This window comes from Pseudorasbora parva, chromosome 6 (genome assembly GCF_024679245.1).
Source record: "Pseudorasbora parva isolate DD20220531a chromosome 6, ASM2467924v1, whole genome shotgun sequence".
In the NCBI taxonomy this organism is placed as follows: Eukaryota; Metazoa; Chordata; class Actinopteri; order Cypriniformes; family Gobionidae; genus Pseudorasbora; species Pseudorasbora parva.
Window position 1 is genome coordinate 23,878,674 of NC_090177.1, and position 19,158 is coordinate 23,897,831.

At 37.3% G+C, this 19,158-nt stretch overlaps 2 protein-coding genes across 10 annotated transcripts in view; one reads left to right on the forward strand and one right to left on the reverse strand.

Moving 5' to 3' along the window:
* The window catches only part of arhgef10lb (Rho guanine nucleotide exchange factor (GEF) 10-like b), a 50,892-nt gene extending 46,221 nt beyond the window's left edge, over positions 1-4,671 (reverse strand). For 6 of the 7 annotated variants that reach the window (XM_067446328.1, XM_067446326.1, XM_067446327.1 and 3 more), the window contains exons 1-2: positions 4,495-4,671; positions 1,512-1,577 (exon numbers count right to left, since the gene is read on the reverse strand). In XM_067446328.1, the coding sequence (XP_067302429.1) occupies positions 1,512-1,548 (37 nt within the window). In that variant the 5' untranslated portion in view covers positions 1,549-1,577; positions 4,495-4,671. Of the gene's footprint in view, positions 1-1,511; positions 1,578-3,107; positions 3,610-4,494 lie in introns of all 7 variants that reach the window. The other variant, XM_067446323.1, reaches the window with a different exon arrangement.
* A 50-nt stretch (positions 4,672-4,721) lies between these two features.
* On the forward strand, positions 4,722-18,664 carry rcc2 (regulator of chromosome condensation 2). 3 transcript variants are annotated; one of them, XM_067446335.1, is made up of 13 exons: positions 4,722-4,911; positions 5,872-6,086; positions 6,434-6,527; positions 7,500-7,643; positions 11,972-12,103; positions 12,223-12,311; positions 12,405-12,519; positions 12,624-12,790; positions 16,250-16,430; positions 16,513-16,618; positions 16,713-16,785; positions 17,178-17,255; positions 17,347-18,664. In XM_067446335.1, exons 2-13 carry the CDS (start codon positions 5,883-5,885, stop codon positions 17,449-17,451), a joined length of 1,488 nt encoding a protein of 495 aa, XP_067302436.1. In that variant the 5' UTR covers positions 4,722-4,911; positions 5,872-5,882; the 3' UTR covers positions 17,452-18,664. The 3 variants fall into 3 exon arrangements, with proteins under 3 accessions (XP_067302436.1, XP_067302434.1, XP_067302435.1); XM_067446333.1 differs by having other exon boundaries at positions 4,722-4,892; XM_067446334.1 differs by lacking the exon at positions 4,722-4,911 and adding an exon at positions 5,067-5,279.
* The last annotated feature ends 494 nt before the right edge of the window (positions 18,665-19,158 follow it).

The following is a 19,158-nucleotide window of genomic DNA, read 5'->3' on the forward strand; positions in this document are numbered from 1 at the left end:
TCATCACTAAGCCAACAAAACAATTGTTTACCGTGCCTCTTGTCCTCCTCCCCCTCACTCCAGCAAAAGTATGAGAATCTCTTAGTCCTGGCCAGGTGGATTTTGGGTGACACAAGAAATTTAAGCGATTGTCCCATGCAAACAGTCTCCATGGCTGCAGGATAGATGTGTGTCAAGAGCAGGTGGCATATGGTGGAAGAATTGTTCTGCTGCAGCATATGGTCAGCTACCTTGAGCGCTGCAGTTTTCCAAGCTCTCTGGAGATTAAGAGGGTAATGCCGTATTCCCTTAACTAGGTAACTCTGTTTGAGTTTTACACACTGTACTATTCTGTAATAGTACAATAACAGCTGACATACAGAGGTCATTAACAGCTCTTAAACTGTCATTATGGTTTCTCTTTGTTTAAAAAGAGCGCGCCCTAATGTGTCATGCACAGATACAGATTGTTTGGGCCTTGTTTGTACCAGAGAGTGCAGTGAACAGAGTGATGTCACATGACGCACATCCTAAAACATCTTGGCAGGACTACCAAATCATGACTAAGCACCACTGTACTTGGAAGTTTTGAATTTGAATCATGTATGTTGGTAAGTATGTTGGTTAATGATGTATAAGAGTGTCCAAGATAAAGAAAATCGTCTAAAAATCTAGTTTAAAACACATGTGCCAAGTTCTTAAATGTACTCTTTGTACTCATGTTGGTATACCATTTTTAAGAAAAGTTTAATTTAGTGTAATTATTGATTTCATTATAAATACATTTTACTTACATCTTGAATGCATGCTTGAATCATTCACAAATATCCCACACCACATGACATTTTACAACCTGAACTAACCTTGCCCTCTAAGGAAATTATAATTTATCTGATATTTTAAGAAACTTGACAATAATTGTTCTCCAAGTCATTAGGGTTGTAGCATTAAAATAATTAAGAACTATTAAAAAGTGCTTTCGGTAACTGAACAAAAAAATAAAAATAAAATAAATATAAAATGAAATGAAAAACCTATAAACCAAAAATAGAAATGTTGCTTTGTCACCTAACTTAAATGTTTAACTTGAAGTACTAAAATTACTAAAACTGAAATAAAACAATTAATTAAAGGTATATAGAAATATAAAAATAACAAAAGCACATAACATTACTAAAAACAAACAAAATATAAAAGCTAATTTAAAATATGAATAAATGCTATTATACTCCCAGAGAAAAAAATGTGTCAACATTATACCTTTAGGGATACAACAGCTTGTCACTGGGGCAGTACCATTTAAAAAAGAAAATCTTTGTACTTTTGTACTTTTTTAAAAAGGTTCATAAGGGTACTGCCCAGTGACAAGCTGTTATACCCCTAAAGGTACAATTTTGACACATTTTTTCTTTTTGTATAGTCTATAAATAATGGTAAAATAACATGATCTACATAGGTTTTTTTATATAAATCAAATCTATTTTAATGACCTAATACATCAAGAGATCAAACTGCATGATCCATGTACTAACCTTTTTTAGGAGGGGTAAGAGACTGTGGAGATGCCATGAAGTTAATATGGAGTCATGTCTGCCCTCCTGTAAAAGATAAATGTGTTAACACATTTTATCTAAAATGCTCAATTCAAAGTCCCTAAACACAAAGGATATTTTGTATGAAAGTGAGACATCACGTCTCGAGATATGTTGTTCAGGTACATTAGAGGTTACTAGAAGATGAAAATTCCTCAACAGTGTGTGGCAGATCCAGGCTTGCCTTACCAGCTGAACCCTTGCACAACATCTCCTCCCACATTTACTGGGAAAGACTCTCAGCATGTGTCAGAACAACACAATTCAACCAAGAAGAATGATCAGAGGGTGATACAAAGAAATACATGCAGGTTTAGTTACGTCAGTATTTATAATAAATGAGACAGCAATTTATTAACCAACTTTCCTCCCAGTAGTGACACTAAGGTCATGAGTTTTTATTCCCAGGAAAAGAATACTGTTTTTGAATATACTGTAATTTGCTTAAGATAAAAGTGACTGCTAAACTTCACAAAGTCCTTGTAAAGAGTTTCTGTCTATCTTGTTTCCTGACAGATAACCCTACGGCTGGAGGTCAGTGTGCATGAATTATTCACTAGAATGAGGGTAGGGGCAAGACCAGGCTGAAGCCAGTGAATAGACAAAGGAAAATTGCATCTTTCTCACTCTGAGAGAACACGGCACGTTTGAATGGTTGCGAGTAAAGCAGTGCACATGGTAGAAAGCCAATGCTCAATGATTGGCCCAGAACCTCCTTTTATATAAATAAAAAAGGAATCACCTTGGACACAGGCACAATGAGAGAGGCATCTGGACCCCCACACATATTAACTCACTCTCCATGCATGCTCTTTTCACAGACTTTTCCCTATTTTACACCGATATCCTTCTCCACTTCCTGGTGCTATGTAAATTCACAGTTAATCAATGCACTAGACAGCAGATCTGATCGTGTAAAGGAAGACAAGCTTTTCAAATAAAACACTGTAGGTTACACTAGAGGTTAAAAATTACCAACAGACACAGTTTGATCCCCTTGTGAGTCAGCTAATATCAAACCGCTGGTAGGTAAGGCTGAAGACCAGAACATGAATCTGCTCTCAGATTAGCTTTAGCACTGGACTGATAAATAGATGTCAGATTCATTTTTAAATATCACACATATACTTTAGTAAAAGTCATCCACTATTGCCATCATGTGCAATATAGCTTGTTTGTTTTTGTTAACCAGGCTACTTAAATTTCCGTTTTTTGTATCATTAGAGGCCGTAATTATAATAATATCAAATAAGTATCACAGATTCTTCATATCATAAAATAAAACAAACCCATTTTCAACATGTTCTTTATTATGAAATCAATCATATCAGTAAATGAATCAGATGGCATAAAGTGGTCACAATCTTTTTTTTCATCTGAGAAACTGAATCTGAATACACATAAGTGCTAATTAATATCTTATTATCTTCTACAGTCTCAATCTCCCCTAGTGAGGCTATTTTGCATTGTTATATTTTCATATGTAAAACAAAATAAGCACTAAATGTTTTGCTCTTATTCCAAAGAAAGACTTACTCACAAGCCTGGCTTTACGTCCCTTAAATGTCACCCCTCTGATATTGTCCTTATTGATCACAAGCTATCAATACAGATCCATTGTCATGTCTGCTCCCATCTTTGCGCAGTGCAGCCATCTGTGAATCTACAATTGATGACACCACTGTATCTTCATCAGAGAGCACAGCAGTTGTAAAGAGCTGATTTCATTTGTTTTCTTTCAGTGGAGGAACAAGTTCTGAGAGTCCCAATGCATTAACTGACGCGGCTTCTCCTCCGAATATGAAAACTCTTCTCCCTCTTTCTTTTCCCTCAGTCCCTCCCTTTTTCCTTTCTTTGCACTCACTCCTTCCCCCTGCCGTACATCAGGAGAGAGCAGTATGTAAATACTCAAAGTAACAACCAGCCAATTGCAGATGATCAGCCCTGCAATGCCACCAATCACAGAAGAGCAACTTTTCTTTCAACAGTTCCTTGCTGGGGGTAGAGCCAGACAGAATAGGCATCCTTCCTTATCATGCTGCCAAGTGCCACCAACAGGATAGATAGATAGATAGATAGATAGATAGATTAGATAGATAGATAGATAGATAGATAGATAGATAGATAGATAGATAGATAGATAGATAGATAGATAGATAGATAGATAGATAGATAGATAGATAGATATCATATTAGAAACAAAACATTAATTCAGAAATAGGTTATATTAAATTTAAACATTTTTATGTTAAATACATGTTAATTAAAGAAATAAATGTATGTTAATTAAAGAAAAAAATGATTTTTCCTCTAATGTACTGTGCCGACTGTCTATTTATTGAAATTATATTACTGATAGTTATAAAACACTGAATAGCCTTTGAATTACAATATACCACTTTTATTCTGTTGACATGAAAATGTCATTCAAGGTTTCTTTCACCAACAGATTTTTGTGGCCATTGTCTCTGACTTTTAGAATAAAACATGTTTTTGCCTTTAGGATTTATATTTCAATGTCCCTTTATGTGCATGATCACTTCTTCACATGAGTTCAATTCATAGACTGTAAAACAATAGACTGCACACAGTATGCAACATTTCAAAAAAGTAACAATATGTTGGTAAAACTATAATGAACAGTTTCTAGTACACCTACTATATACAAGCTTCGTGTCTATGATGGGATTTAATTTCCTTTTGACAGTGCATTTATAGGCCTATAACCTCATGATGGGAATCCACATATTATAAATAATGTGCACTGAACAGTGAACGCCTTGTATGCCCATTTAAGACTGCATTCAAACAGCTTTATATTAAATGTGACATTATTTTAAAATTGCGCAACGTATTATGTCTTTTTAACGGCGAGGGATTTGTTTATGTGGGCCACACAATCTACGATCCGATGCCCACTTACCATGCACAATCCTTCTACAGAATTTCCTTTTCTGCACAGTCCGTCTACAGAATTCCCTTTTGTTGTTGTAGTTGAAGAAGTTGTCACATAGACGCATATTTTCAGGCAATCAAATCAACAATCCGAAAATATATCGGCATCCTTCCTCAACCATGGAGAAGGTTTACAAGGCGCATGTCATCCAGCTCAACAGATGGCGCTATAGTCTAGTCAACGGGCTCAAATTTGTAGTTCGGTTAGCGCTGTATCCCATCCTCGTGTTTTTGTTTTGTAGACTACACTCTCACTGCCATGAAAGTTACACGAGTGTTATAATTGTACATCTGAAGCTTAATTCCCGTAGTGAAATAGAGGAAAAATACCTCCAAAGCGCAACGCTTTCATTCCAAACAACACAGGTAAAGTTACATTTTTAAAGTAAGTGGAACTTTTTTCTCTGTAGGTCTACGAATGACTTTAAAACCATGTTAAATGTACAAATCTTTGAGATATTATAGTGCAAATTCAGCGATTCTCCACACAGATGTGTGCGATATAAAAGCATCAGTGTGCGCTGTACCCACGTGGTTTGATCGCGAGCCTGCGAGCTCTTTTGTTCCGAATCAATCAAAAAAACGAGGAAGACGGACAGACATAAGTAGAGCATCTGAATCAGGAAATCTACTTATATAATAATCGCATCTTCCAACACAACACATCAAGCTGCAGCTACTTAACTTGACACGTCTATATTCCGTTCACCTACATATTTGTATTTAAAGTAGAGGGGGGGAAGTTTTACTCAGGTGAGTTATGATATTTTCGATGTTTATGATTGCGGCTTCGGATGCAAATGCAGTATAGCATGCTAACACGGCTACATCATAAACATCTGTAAACGTTATGTTTTTTCAAATGCACATTCCGTGGGGCATAAGTTGATGCTTTTTTACTTTTTTTGCGGGACGGGGGCAGAGGGGTAAGGGAATAGTTTAGTTAACGTTACTAGTCTGGTTGAACAGAGCGCTGCTAGTTGGCTAACCGGCGGCTGCGTTATAAAACATAACAAAGAAACAAATGGAGACTGAGTGAGACAGACGCGTTGCTGCTGATTCTTTTGTTACAGCGCTGCTAGTGTGTTAGCATAGCACAGGACCACCGCTTTATATTTATATTATCATATATACGAAGAAACAATGCACTGTCATTACTAATATCCAAAATGCATGCGTGTTTTCTTAAGGATTCTTTCGCTGTGAGATAATTGGGAATTTCAATCATAATGACTTTGTTTCTTCAGTCGGATGTCTTCGGCTCGTTTGTTTCTTCTTTCTGACCATTTATAGTCAGAACGGTAAACTGCTTCCTTGATACTTTTTTGTTTGTTTTTTATTGTAGGATTTTGTACTATGCCACGCAAGAAGCAGACAGATGTGTCTGGTAACGGTGGGTTGAAGAGAAAAAGAGGAGGTGGAAAGAAAAAGGACAGGGAATTTAGCAGTGATGATGAGTTTGATGACTTTGAACAAGAAAACACAAAGAAACCTGGGAAACCAGCGGCTAAAGCGGGTCTGCAGCCGGTTACTGTGGCTGATGATGTAAAGGAGAAGATTGTAAGGACATAATTGCGTACTTACTACTATCTACTTTATACACACACATACATTATATATATATATATATATATATATATATATATATATATATATATATATATATATATATATATATATATGCTATCATCTGATAAAATACATGGGTTTTCAAACTTTTTATTCCCAAGGACCCCCAAATATGACAACCTTGAAAAAGCAGTTAGCTAACACATTGACTGACTAGCTTTGAACGCCATGATAACTTAAGTTTGTTAATAAAATAAAATTGTAGCTGTTCCCCAAGCACCCTCTGTGGGTCTTCTTGCTTTTTCTCTTATGGATGTCTTGCTTTTTCTGTTGTGCAGAAACTAGAAGTTCCCAAAGTCAAAGGTCAGCTGCTTGTTTTTGGAGCCACCAATTGGGACCTGATTGGCAGAAAAGAAGTGCCAAAGCAGCAAGGTATGATCACACATAAGCCAGAGATATCTTGGTTATAATACAATTTCAGAAACGTCTTACCCAAGTCAGTCATTTGTGCTAATCTGTTAATGGGACATTGTGACACTATAATTTAATTTGCACTTATTTTGCCCTTTAGTTTTCTTTTGAAGATGTAGTTAAACTCGCGTGTGTGTGTGTGTGTGTGTGTGTGTGTGTGTGTGTGTGTGTGTGTGTGTGTGTGTGTGTGTGTGTGTGTGTGTGTGTGTGTGTGTGTGTGTGTTCCTCATCTTGGCATTTAGATGAAGTGGTGGATAGTATGATATATGACAGACCTGTTTTATACATCACTAAAAAGAAATTCACTGTGTTTTGATATATTAACTGGATAATTTATTATCTCAACTAGACATAGATGCTAATGTTTAAGTTTGTAAGTAAAACTGCAATATTTTGAGAGAATTGTATTACAATTTAAAATAAATGATCATTTTCAGCATCATTACTCCACTCTTCAGTGTCTCATGATCCTTCAGAAATCATTCTAATATGATGATTTAGTGCTCAAGAAACATTTCTTATCAATGTTGAAAACGAAATCTTCAATGGAAATTCAAAAGAACGGCATTCATTTGAAATTATTATTATTATTATTTTTACAGCCCTTACTGTCACTTTTGATTAATTGAATGTCTTGCTAAATAAATTTATTATTTTTTCCAAATGTATTCAACTGTTTGAAGTACATGTTGGCTGTAAATACTTTAGAGAATTTACACTTCTGTGTGAGAAGAATTAGGTTGCAACTGATCAGTCATATTTTGGTCTTCAGGACAGGGAAATTTGAGATACACAACCAACCTCTTGATAATCAGCCAGGTGCAGAAGTTGACTACCGACTTAAAATAAGAAAGAGGAAGTGCGTGGGTTGCAGTCATTTTTAGAGTTTTCACCTTTGTTAGAGAGTATTCATGTGTGTCTGTATGTTTCCAGCTGCTTATAGGAACCTTGGGCAGAATCTGTGGGGTCCCCACCGCTATGGATGTCTCAATGATGTCCAGGTTAGCTGTGTGGTGTCTGGTCCCTGTGCTGCCCACAGTCTCATCATCACCACAGAGGGCAAACTCTGGAGCTGGGGTGAGTGTTTCCTGTTTTATTCAGGTTTCTTACTCCGGCTCTTTAAACTGATCACATTGTGAGGAGTATTTATTTAAAATTTAAATCTTTAGTAACATTCACTGACCTCTTTCTCTGTCTCCAAGCTTTTAAATGGTAGTGTACACTCACCTAAAGGATTATACAGGGTGTCCGCGGGGTTTTAAAAAGTATTAAAAAGTGATAAATCAAAATTGTCAAATTTAAGGCCATTAAAAGTGTTAAATTTGGCCTCAGAGGTATTATTTCTTTCCAAATTAGGTATTATTTTTTCAGACTATCAGGTGTCCTATTATATTGAAATTCTATCTGCGTTCGCGTTAGTTCGTTTAAATATGGGCTTTAGCATATCTGGGCACATAATCAAAGATCTTTCGTCTCCGTCTCAACCGTATGTTTGATGCTGACGTCATATTCAGTGGTCGTTCGGCATCATCTCAGAGCACAGCGCACTCAACAGAAGTGGCTGGCTTACGTTTTATTTTAGACTTGCTTCAAGGCATATCTTCAACGACTATCCTCATAAGAGCAATCTTAAATGATTTATATAAAGTCTAAAATGAACAAAGAGTTGTGAGAGAATGAGGCGCGATACATAGACATAGACTGTATAAAAAGTGAGAGCCGCGTGTCTGTCTGCTCTTAAAGGGACCGCAGCCAATAAAGCTTCCTGTCAGTAAAGTTAAAGAACAGAAGGAACAGAGAAAATGACTCGCTGCGCTTGACTAAATAACTTTTGTAGCTTTAATAAGGATTAACAATTTAATTTATAGTTTATGCAGTGCAGATTACATATAACTTTGATAACTGTATTAAATTTCTGTATATTTCCTTACTGTTAAGACAGGAAGGGCAGGAATAAACATGACATTTATTCTGGATTTATGTTAGCATTTTTTTTTAGGTTTACTTAAATTAAAAACTGTTATATTTTTGAAGCCTAATAATGAATGTAAAAAAAAAATCAGTAACTGTATTGATATCAGTAATACTGGCCTTCATTCATAAAAAGATGCCATTTAAACAAGTATTTAAAATATACTGTCTTTATGTTGTTTCTACATTAATTTGATTACCTGTGAAATTATTATATTAAAAACGTACAACAACTTTTTTTTATTGCGATTATTCACAGAAAAAATGTGTGATTAATCTAGTTAAAGTTTTTAATCGATTGACTAGTTTTTAGTATTTTGTTTAATTCAACAATTTATCACAGTTATAGAAATGTAATATTTGGCTCAGGTTTTGTTGTTGGGAAAAAAACACTAAATAATTGAATTGCTGAATTACCAATTATTAATTGAAATCAAAGGTGTATGCAGTAATGCTTCTCCTCAACCAACATTTGTGAATGTTGAGATCTATCTTACTGTGTCTGAATGATAACTTATAACAGATTTCCTCCTGGTGTGGATTCTAAATCTATTCTTTTTTGTTTGTTATATATGTCAAAATCTGTGTAAATAATAGAAAGGTCGCTGATTAACACTTGCAATTCAGTGTCGTGATGGTTTTAAAAAATGTTCTGAAGGTAGTAAAAAAGGTATTAAAAAGTAGTAAATTTAACTTAAGGATTGCTGTATATACCCTGTTATAAGGAACACCATACTAATACTGTGTTTGACCCCCTTTCACCCTCAGAACTGCCTTAAATTCTACATGGTATTGATTCAATATTGGTGCTGAAAGCATTCTTTAGAAATGTTGGGCCATATTGATAGGATAGCATCTTGCAGTTGATGGAGATTTGTGGGATGCACATCCAGGGCACGAAGCTCCCGTTTCACAACATCCCAAAGATGCTCTATTGGGTTGAGATCTGGTGACTGTGGGGGCCATTTTAGTACAGTGAACTCATTGTCATGTTCAAGAAACCAGTTTGTAATGATTCAAGCTTTGTGACATGGTGCATTATTCTGCTGGAAGTAGCCATCAGAGGATGGGTACATGGTGGTCATAAAGGGATGGACATGGTTAGAAACAATGCTCAGGTTGGCCGTGGCATTTAAACAATGCCCAATTGGCACTTAGGGCCGGGGCCTAAAGTGTAAAGTAGTAGGCTATTTTTGTCATAGATTGTGATTTTATATATATTTTTTATTTGTTGTTGTTTTTTTTAAATAATGAAGTGTGTATTTAGTTGATTGTGTTTAACTCACAAAAATGATTTTTATTTTATTTTTATTTTTTATTTTATTTTTTCCCAATTCAACACACTTTTCAAGGTTTAGAAATTCTACATAGAATTTTTAAACAAAACTGCATTGGTATCGGATCAGATTAGTATCGGTATCGACTGATACTCAGAATTTTTTATATTGGATCGGTTCTGAAAAAAATGGTATCGGTGCATCCCTAACCACCACCAGCCTGCACAGTGGTAACAAGGCATGATGGATCCATGTTCTCATTCTGTTTACGCCAAATTCAAGCGCCTCAACAGAAATCGAGACTCATCAGACCAGGCAACATTTTTCCAGTTTTCAACTGTCCAATTTTGGTGACCTTGTGCAAATTGTAGCCTCTTTTTCCTATTTGTAGTGGAGATGAGTGGTGCCCGGTGGGGTCTTCTGCTGTTGTAGCCCATCCGCCTCAAGGTTGTGAGTCTTGTGGCTTCACAAAAGCTTTGCTGCATATCTCGGTTGTAGCTAGTGGCTATTTCAGTCAAAGTTGCTTTTCTATCAGCTTAAATCAGTCGGCCCATTCTCCTCTGACCTCTAGCATCAACAAGGCATTTTTGCCCACAGGACTGCCGCATACTGGATGTTTTTCCCTTTTCACACCATTCTTCGTAAACCCTAGAAATGGTTGTGCTTGAAAATCCCAGTAACTGAGCAGATTGTGAAATACTGAATGGTGGCCCGTCTGGCACCAACAACCATGCCATGCATAAAAACTAGTCTTCAAGACTACATTACATTAGGGATGTTAACCAATGACCGTTTGACCGATGGTTGACCATATCAACGTTATCCGATCGAAGTTGTCGGTTAAAAAAAAGTGATCTCTAAATTAGGCTATTACAGACAGTGGACTAAACGCTACTACAATTAGCCATCTCATTCTAAAATCTTTTTGTGTGAAGTGAACAAATCCCTCACACTCAATTTTTCATAACTCGCCTGTTTGTACTTAATAAACCAATAAAAACATTTGGCACAAGGTCACAGCGTTTGGGTTTGCGCGCTCACAAGGTTTGCAAAAAGTAAACAGGCTAAAACACTCAAGGTTAGAGCCAGGGCAGATGACAGTATGAAGCGTGCATTCCGCATAAGATGGGCTTACATTTGGAAATATATTAGGCTACATCTACATTTCAGTGGTAACGCATTAGGTGCTGATTATCATCTTTCTTTATTATTGTTAGCACTACCTCGAACTAAAGCGCCGTCTCTTCGGAGCTGTCATTTTCTTAAACAAGCCGCGGCAATGTTTCAAATGAGCTTCTTACGCTAGACAAATGCCCTTTTTTTTAAAGCGTTTACCTTGTACCCGAATCATTTCGAAACTAAGGAGCCATTTGTTTGTCGATTACAAACAAGCTCCTCGGCGCCGCGTTTGTGGGATTGTTTTGCGCTGTAGGGGATTTTTAAAAAAAGTGACGCGAGTGGAAGCTAGGCGGCGGCGCCGGGACAGTATGTGTGTGTGAGAGCGGCAGGCAGAGAGATCATAGAGATGCAACAGAGTTGCGAAATTGCAGGCACGGCTCGCGGCTGTTATTTCAAATAGCGCAGCATATTTTGAACTAATCTGTTAACCGGTTTCAATCGGCTAATGAGGCTCGGTGGTTGGTCAAGAAAATGTTTAGTTTTCGCCATCCCTACATCAAATAGTGTACGCACACACACTCTGTGGGTGTGTGTATGAGGGATATTCTCGATAATGTCAGATCGCACATCGTTAAAACAACAATTACGATATTATCGCAGACGATATATCGCACACCCCTAGTGTACATTGGATGCGAGTGCTGCATCAAAAGCTAATAGAACCCATTATAATCAGCAATGCTGTCTACACTGCATACGAGACACAACCCTGCAAATTTAAAAAAACTGCTCAAGCTACTTCTGACTTAAAGAAAATTATTGTTTTGTAATGGTCGCTTTGTCACGTCCAGTGAAGATGGCCTCAAGCTGTTGTGGCGCGACCCGACAACTGTTGCATCTGGTGTGGACACAGTGTAATAAAGATCCAGCAATCTTTATAAAAGAAAAAACAGTACCCGCAAACAACTGGGGAAAAAAATGCATGCGTCATAAGATGCAGAAATCCTGTCCTTAATGTCTGCTTCTGTTCCCTTTCAGGTCGTAATGATAAAGGGCAGTTGGGTCATGGAGATACCAAACGATTGGAGGCTCCAAAACTAGTTGAGGGCCTGGGAGAGGAAGTGATTGTAGCTGCTGCTTGTGGTAGAAACCACACCATGGCTTTAACAGGTAGGCAACCGTTTGCTAAATGCAAAGTGTTTGTCATATAATTGCAATAATTATAATTTGTTGCGTGGTTATAATGATAATATAACTCCATTGTGGTGTACTTATGCTTCGTCTCACAGAAAATGGGACCGTCTACACCTTTGGAGAAAACAAACTGGGTCAGCTAGGTCAGGGCAATCAGACAGATGCTGTGCTCAGCCCTGCTACAGTAAGACTCTCCCTGGGTTTAATGTACTTAATGGGGCTTCACTGGAACGTGTTTTTAATGCTCTACAAAACACATGCATTGTTTAACCTACAGATCCAGTACAACGGGCAGCCAATAGTCAAAGTGGCCTGTGGTGCAGAGTTCAGTATGATTGTGGACTGCAAGGGGAACCTATATTCTTTTGGTTGCCCTGAATATGGCCAACTTGGTATGCAATACTGTTCTCCAATTGTGCTTTCTAAACTGGACCTTTACCAAATGCATCTGTTTGATTTTTTTTCTTTTTTTTTCTTTGTGTTCTGTATCTAAAAGGGCATAACTCGGATGGGAAGTTCATTGCTCGTGCTCAGCGCATCGAGTTCGACTGCGAGCTGATCCCTAGAAGGGTGGCCATTTTCATTGAGAAGACCAAGGATGGCCAAGTGCTTCCTGTGCCCAACGTCGTGGCTCGGGATGTAGCATGTGGTGCCAATCACACAGTGAGTACAGGGTACCTGCAGGGTTTTAAAAAGTCTTACATTTCAAAATAAAAAAACGGAATAGTTTGCTGTATTCAGGGATGCAAACAGCGTGCTTTTCGGTGCCTCCCGCTTTTTTCACGTCAGTTTGGGTGACTTGTGTGAATCACACGAATCCAAAGAGGTTTTTTGGGGGGGAGGGGGGGGGGTCCTGAGAGGGTCTGATTATAATTTCACCAACAGGATTGCTTGGATTGCCTCCACCAAACAGTAAATAGGAGCCAAGTAAATCAGAACACTGCGCCAAAACAGCAGTAGCCTATGTGCGCAAGCATGAGCCACTAGTTTTTCTTCTTGCTGCGTATCTTTTACTGGTATCTGCCACTAGAGGTCTTCACGGGTCCAAAAATTCGCACCCGAACCCGAAGAGACCCGCAATGTTCAACACAGACCCGACCCGGACCCGTCTATTATTTTAAAAATTGGACCCGGACCCGTGCAGATCCGAAAAATGCCAAAAATATATTACCCGGAACCGACATGGACCCGTCTATTATTTGATAGCTGGAACCGAACCCGCCGGGAAGACACAGACGCGACTGGACCCGATTGTCTCATATTACACAATATAACGTTACTGCTGTTAACAAGTTAATGAACAAGCTGCGAAAAATAACTTTGTCTCAGTCAGCCTACCTAACGATATAGCCGTTGTCTCCCTTGTACCTTGATTGTGATGTATTACAATATTCCTCATTAATTGTTCCAAGCATGCTTAATTCACTCATTTCAGCTGTAAAAGTAAATTTTATTTCACAGTGACGGATTTATGAGTTAATTCGCATAATAACTTTGACTGTTTGCCCTTTTGAACTAATAACTATTGCTCGTTTAGTGCCATGGCCGCTTGCGTTACCATTATTTATTTGCCATAATCTCTCTGAGTCTGACTAGCAGAACTTTAAGATTAAACAAGACGGTTCATTCATATTATTTTTAAAGTCATTACAGTCACTGCGGTCTGCGGAAGCTCGGGTTGCCATAGAAACATGACACGCGCTTGAGACTGCACTCGCGCGTCAGCTGGAGCAACCTGAAATATGAGCCTTTTTTTTACACAATTTGAGCATCACAGAAAACATTTATGTGACAGTTCACCTGAGGTCTTGTTGCTGATTTGAAATATATTCTTGAGTACATTATTACCGCGCGCATGCATTAAATCTGCCCGCTTTCTAAAAGGCTGAGAGAGCGCTTGTGTTTTTGTTGTTGTTGTGTATTTCTAAACCTCATTTCCCGGCTCACACTTTTCTTATCCTAATTTAGCAATTTGTAAGTTACACAAAACACACAAGCCGCGCTGACTCTCACGGCCAGGTGTTCTCCGAGCCCGATTGACGTATTACATAGGCTACAACATTAACAGACCCGGGAACCGAAGTAATAGATTAGGACCCGACCCGGACCCGGCTGACCATTTAAAAAATAGACCCGAACCCGTACGGGTCCCGGGTCGGATCCCGGGTCCACGGGTCTCGGGTGCCCCGTGAAGACCTCTATCTGCCACTGCAACACATTTCTCCCTGAGTTTGGTGCTGCACCGTCCCGTCTTACTGGCCATTGGTGAGATCACTGGAGGTTAGGATATTTTTGGTTTATAATGTTATACAGAGATTTTCCCATAGACTGTAAAAGGTTTTTCCTGCATAGAGAATTACAAGATGGCTGCCTCCGTCTGTCGAGAAAAATATAATAATCAGAAGCTCTTCTATTATGATTTGCTGGTACAAAGTCATCTAAAGTTATTCCACAGCTAAATGTGAGGGATAAGAATATTTCCATCGTTAAATTAAAGTTGATGGAAACTTGTCTTCCCTACTCTGCAGCGGTCAGCCTACACAAATAATATAAAATTACAAGATGTTTATTCTTTATATTCTTATTCTTTTTGTGTATGTGTGTGTGTGTGTGTGTGTGTGTGTATATATATATATATATATATATATATATATATATATATATATATATATATATATATAAATATATATATATATATATATATATATATATAAATATATATATATATATATATATATAAATATATATATATATATATATATATATATATATATATATATATATATATATATATATATATATATATATATACACACATATATATACACACACACACACACACATACACACATATGTATATAATATGGATATTTGCCACAGGGTGAGAGCTTCGATTAACTCTCTTTTTTGACAACATATATTTGCATCCCTGTGTATTACAACTACAAAGAGAAAAATTCACCTTATATGGCAGCAATCAGCTTGTGTGTTATTGGTGGAAATCTCTTTCGTATTGTACCGAAGACACATTATTTTATTCTTCAGCTAACAGTTCTCCAGTTCTTCCAGTTTGCAATCGTGAAAATGAAGGCAAATCTTTCTTACATGCACTATAATGCACTATCGTATAATGACCAAATAAAAGTATATGCCGGATGGCACAAAAAAAAAGTTAATAAAAGCAATGTAAATCACAAGCTCAGTACGGTACTGACACACGGTCTGGTTGCAGATTCTGCGCACTCGTTTGTCGTGCCGTGAGTATACCGAATGTGTTCTTTTTCTTGGCGAGTTCAAAAGAACAGCATTTATCTGAAATATAAAGCATTTGCAACATTATAAATGTCCATACTGTCACTTGATTAATTTAATGGATCCTTGCTGAATAAATGTATTCATTTCTTTAAGTTCTTTCCCCCCAAAAATGAAAAGAGATTCTTTAGCCAAAACGTTTGAACGGTAATACAATGGAACAAAAGCTTTTTATTTAAGATAAATACTGTTCTTTTGAACTTTCTGTTCCTCAAAGATTATCAATGTTGAAAACACTTAACATTGACAATAATCATAATAATCATATATAGTCATATGTCTCTCAGCAGCTAATCATCATATTAGAATAATTTCGTAAGGATCATGCGACACTGAAGTAATGAGGCCTGAAAATTCAGCCTTGCATCACTGAAATAAATTTCTATTTGAATATATTTTAAAATGTAAAGTTATTTTACATTGTAATAATATTTCATAATATTACAGCTTTTTTATAACAAATCCAGCCTTGGGGAGCAGAGGAGAGCAGAATTTTACTGTTCTCAAACTGAGAGGTAGATAATCTTGGTGCGATTGAGCTATGAACAAAGTAATAGTACACTTGCACTTCCTCAATTTGAATACATTCATTTGCGTTGCAAGTAATTGTGAGTCTGAATTTCCTTTGTACTTGTTATTGTGTGATATAGGTCTTAAATTTAAATTCATAATGGTCTTAAAAAGGTCTTAAAACATCTTAAATTTGACTTTGTGAAACCTGCAGATACTCCGGAGTAGCAAGTTTGTGAATTGTGGTGCAAGTCAGACATGGATGAATTAAGACTGAATTTATTGTTGCTTTTTACACAGCTGGTTTTGGATTCCCAAAAGCGTGTTTTCTCGTGGGGATTTGGGGGATATGGACGACTAGGCCATGCTGAACAGAAAGATGAAATGGTCCCACGATTAGTCAAGCTCTTTGACTTCCCAGGCCGTGGAGCAGCTCAAATATACTGTGGCTACCAGTGTTCCTTTGCTGTGAATGAAATGGGTAAGCATGCAATTCCTCCCTAGGAAAAACACCCAATTGAATACCCATTATGTTTCGGTGGGTAATGTTTCTCTTCCCTCAGGTGGTCTATTTTTCTGGGGAGTGACAAATACATCACGTGAGTCCACCATGTACCCCAAAGCTGTGCAGGACCTGTGCGGATGGAAGATTCGCAGTCTGGCCTGTGGGTAGGTAAAGGCTGCGGACTCGGAGAATGTGTTTATAAAACACTTTTGAATGTTTGCAGAAAGTTGACTAGATGTCGTCTATAACTCCTTTCAGGAAGAGCAGTATTGTCATTGCAGCAGATGATAGCACCATTAGCTGGGGACCATCACCCACATTTGGAGAGCTGGTATGTTTGTCTGTCTTCTGTTTAAGACTTTGATTTGTTTAAAAAAAAACTACACTGAAGTTTAGCGTCATTAAAATTAAAGGTATTTTAAATTAATACTTTTATTCATCAAGGATGCATTAAATTGATCAAAAGGAACAGCAAAGACATTTCATCAAATCAGCATGTTAGACACTGAAGACTGAAGTAATGGCTGCAAGAAAATCGTGCAGGAATAGATTTTTAGATATTTTAAAATATATTATATTGCACAATATATTACTGTTTTACAGTAGTTTTGATCAAATAAATGCTACTTTCACCAACATTTAAGAAATCTTACCAACCTAAACTTTTGAACAGTAGTGTATATGTTGGCAAATTGCTGATATTTAAATTGTGCATTTTTTTAGGGCTATGGTGACAACAAACCGAAGTCCTCCACCACTGCTCAAGAGGTCAAAACTCTGGATGGAGTGTATTCAGAACAGGTAAATTCTGCTGTCAAAAATGTGACTTGTATCCTCGCAAAATTCAGTTTTCTGTGATATAAAAGTATGCAACTGAAAACTGTCATTTCAGGTGGTGATGGGCTATTCGCACTCCCTGGTTATTGCCCGACAAGACACAGAGCAGGAGAAGGAGAAGCTTAAGAAGCTGCCCGAATACAACCCGCGAACACTCTGATTGGACACTATTCTCATGTTCTCCAGGGGCTTTTTTTAACGGAATGCCTCTGATCACTAGGTCACCTGCGTAATCACAATTTGGTTGGGATGGGATTGTTTTTTTTTTCTTTGATTTTTGGACATCAAATTACAATTTTGAAAGACAAGCCACATGTCGGATTAAAGTATTGGAGATGTTGCATTAACCCCTCTGTGTAGGCTTGGGCGTTTCAGAATGATAATTGTGGCGTCACACGCCGGTTTTAATTTTGTGATAAAACCAGCAACTGCTCAGAGCACTCTGATTCTACTGGATCCATGCCCTTTACTTATACATTCCTAATGGAAGTTTAACACATTGTTTTGTTTATTTTTCCATAATGACTGTGAGCTCCATGTCTGCTATCTTCCAGAAACTGGTGCTAAATCATTCTAATGCAGACTATCAATGGACTAATAGTTAACAAAGACAAACTCACTCCATTCTTGTGCCTTTTTAAGTGAGATGATTCAGGCTGAGGAAGTTCAGTTAGTCCTGCGACAACTCAAGTGTTATGGGACACTTCACCTTTTAAACATCACTTGCATTACTTCCAGCTCCATGTTTTCATCACCATACATAAGAACCTCATTTTCTTTATAGCTAATCTGTAAGATTTTTTTTTTCCTCCATTTTTTAAGATACATACTCCTGTCCTGTTAATCTGATCAGGGAAGTATTTTTAACTCCTGCAATGCAAATGAGACATCAGCTGTGAGATTTTTATTAAATTCATTCATAAGTGTTCATGCCCTTGCTAGTGATGTAAAATACAGAAATGCTGTTCTCGTGTCGTGATGTTAGCATGTTTTGGAAATAATGGACTTGATGTTGAGAAGAGTAGATTGTCCCATCATCAGGGACCACAATGTCTTTACAGAGCTTTTGTTTTCATGCAATATGTTAAATACTGTGCCATTTCTTTGTGTTCACCTGGGCTTAAACTGTGATCACATTGTTACCTTTCATAATCTGTATGCAAGTCCATACAAGAGTTAATCTAGTTTGTGGGCGAGCAACAAGCTTGTGTTTTGTTCTTTGAAAACAAGTTTTAAATTGTGTTCTTGCAAGAAATGTGTTCATTTGTTTAAGCAGTATATGTCCAGAAACTGGAATTCCAACTCTTATTTTGATTTCTAAAATGTTTTTTTTTTCCTTCTTAATATTAAATAAAGGTTCATGTAAGTTGGTATATGTTGTTACACAGTATTTTTATTTTTACCCGTGGATCTGATCTTTTATAGAATATTTTATTTAGCTTGTAATGTTTAATCTGTCATAACTGGACCTTCCATTGAAACACCAGCCTTCTTTCTGGTGACACATGCAGGTCTCTTCCAATCACTGTCTATTTAAACCTGTTCATCTGCTTCTACGTTTGAGTGTAACGTCAACATCCGATTAGCATCTTCAGTGTCATTGTGACTTTAAGGCCAAGTTTCACAGACAGCCGGGGTTTTGTTTAGGCCAAGATTAGGTCTTAGCTCAATTAGAACATTTAAGTAGCTTTTATAAACATGCCTTAAAAATACTGATGCTCATCTTGAGACAAAACAATTATAGTGACATTAAGATAGTTATTTTTTGTTATCGTTACCGTTCTTGGTGTGTGTGCGCCTTTCAGGGTACATATACACGACAGCGGATCACCATGATATCCCAGCTTAATCCCTTATCCTAGTTTTG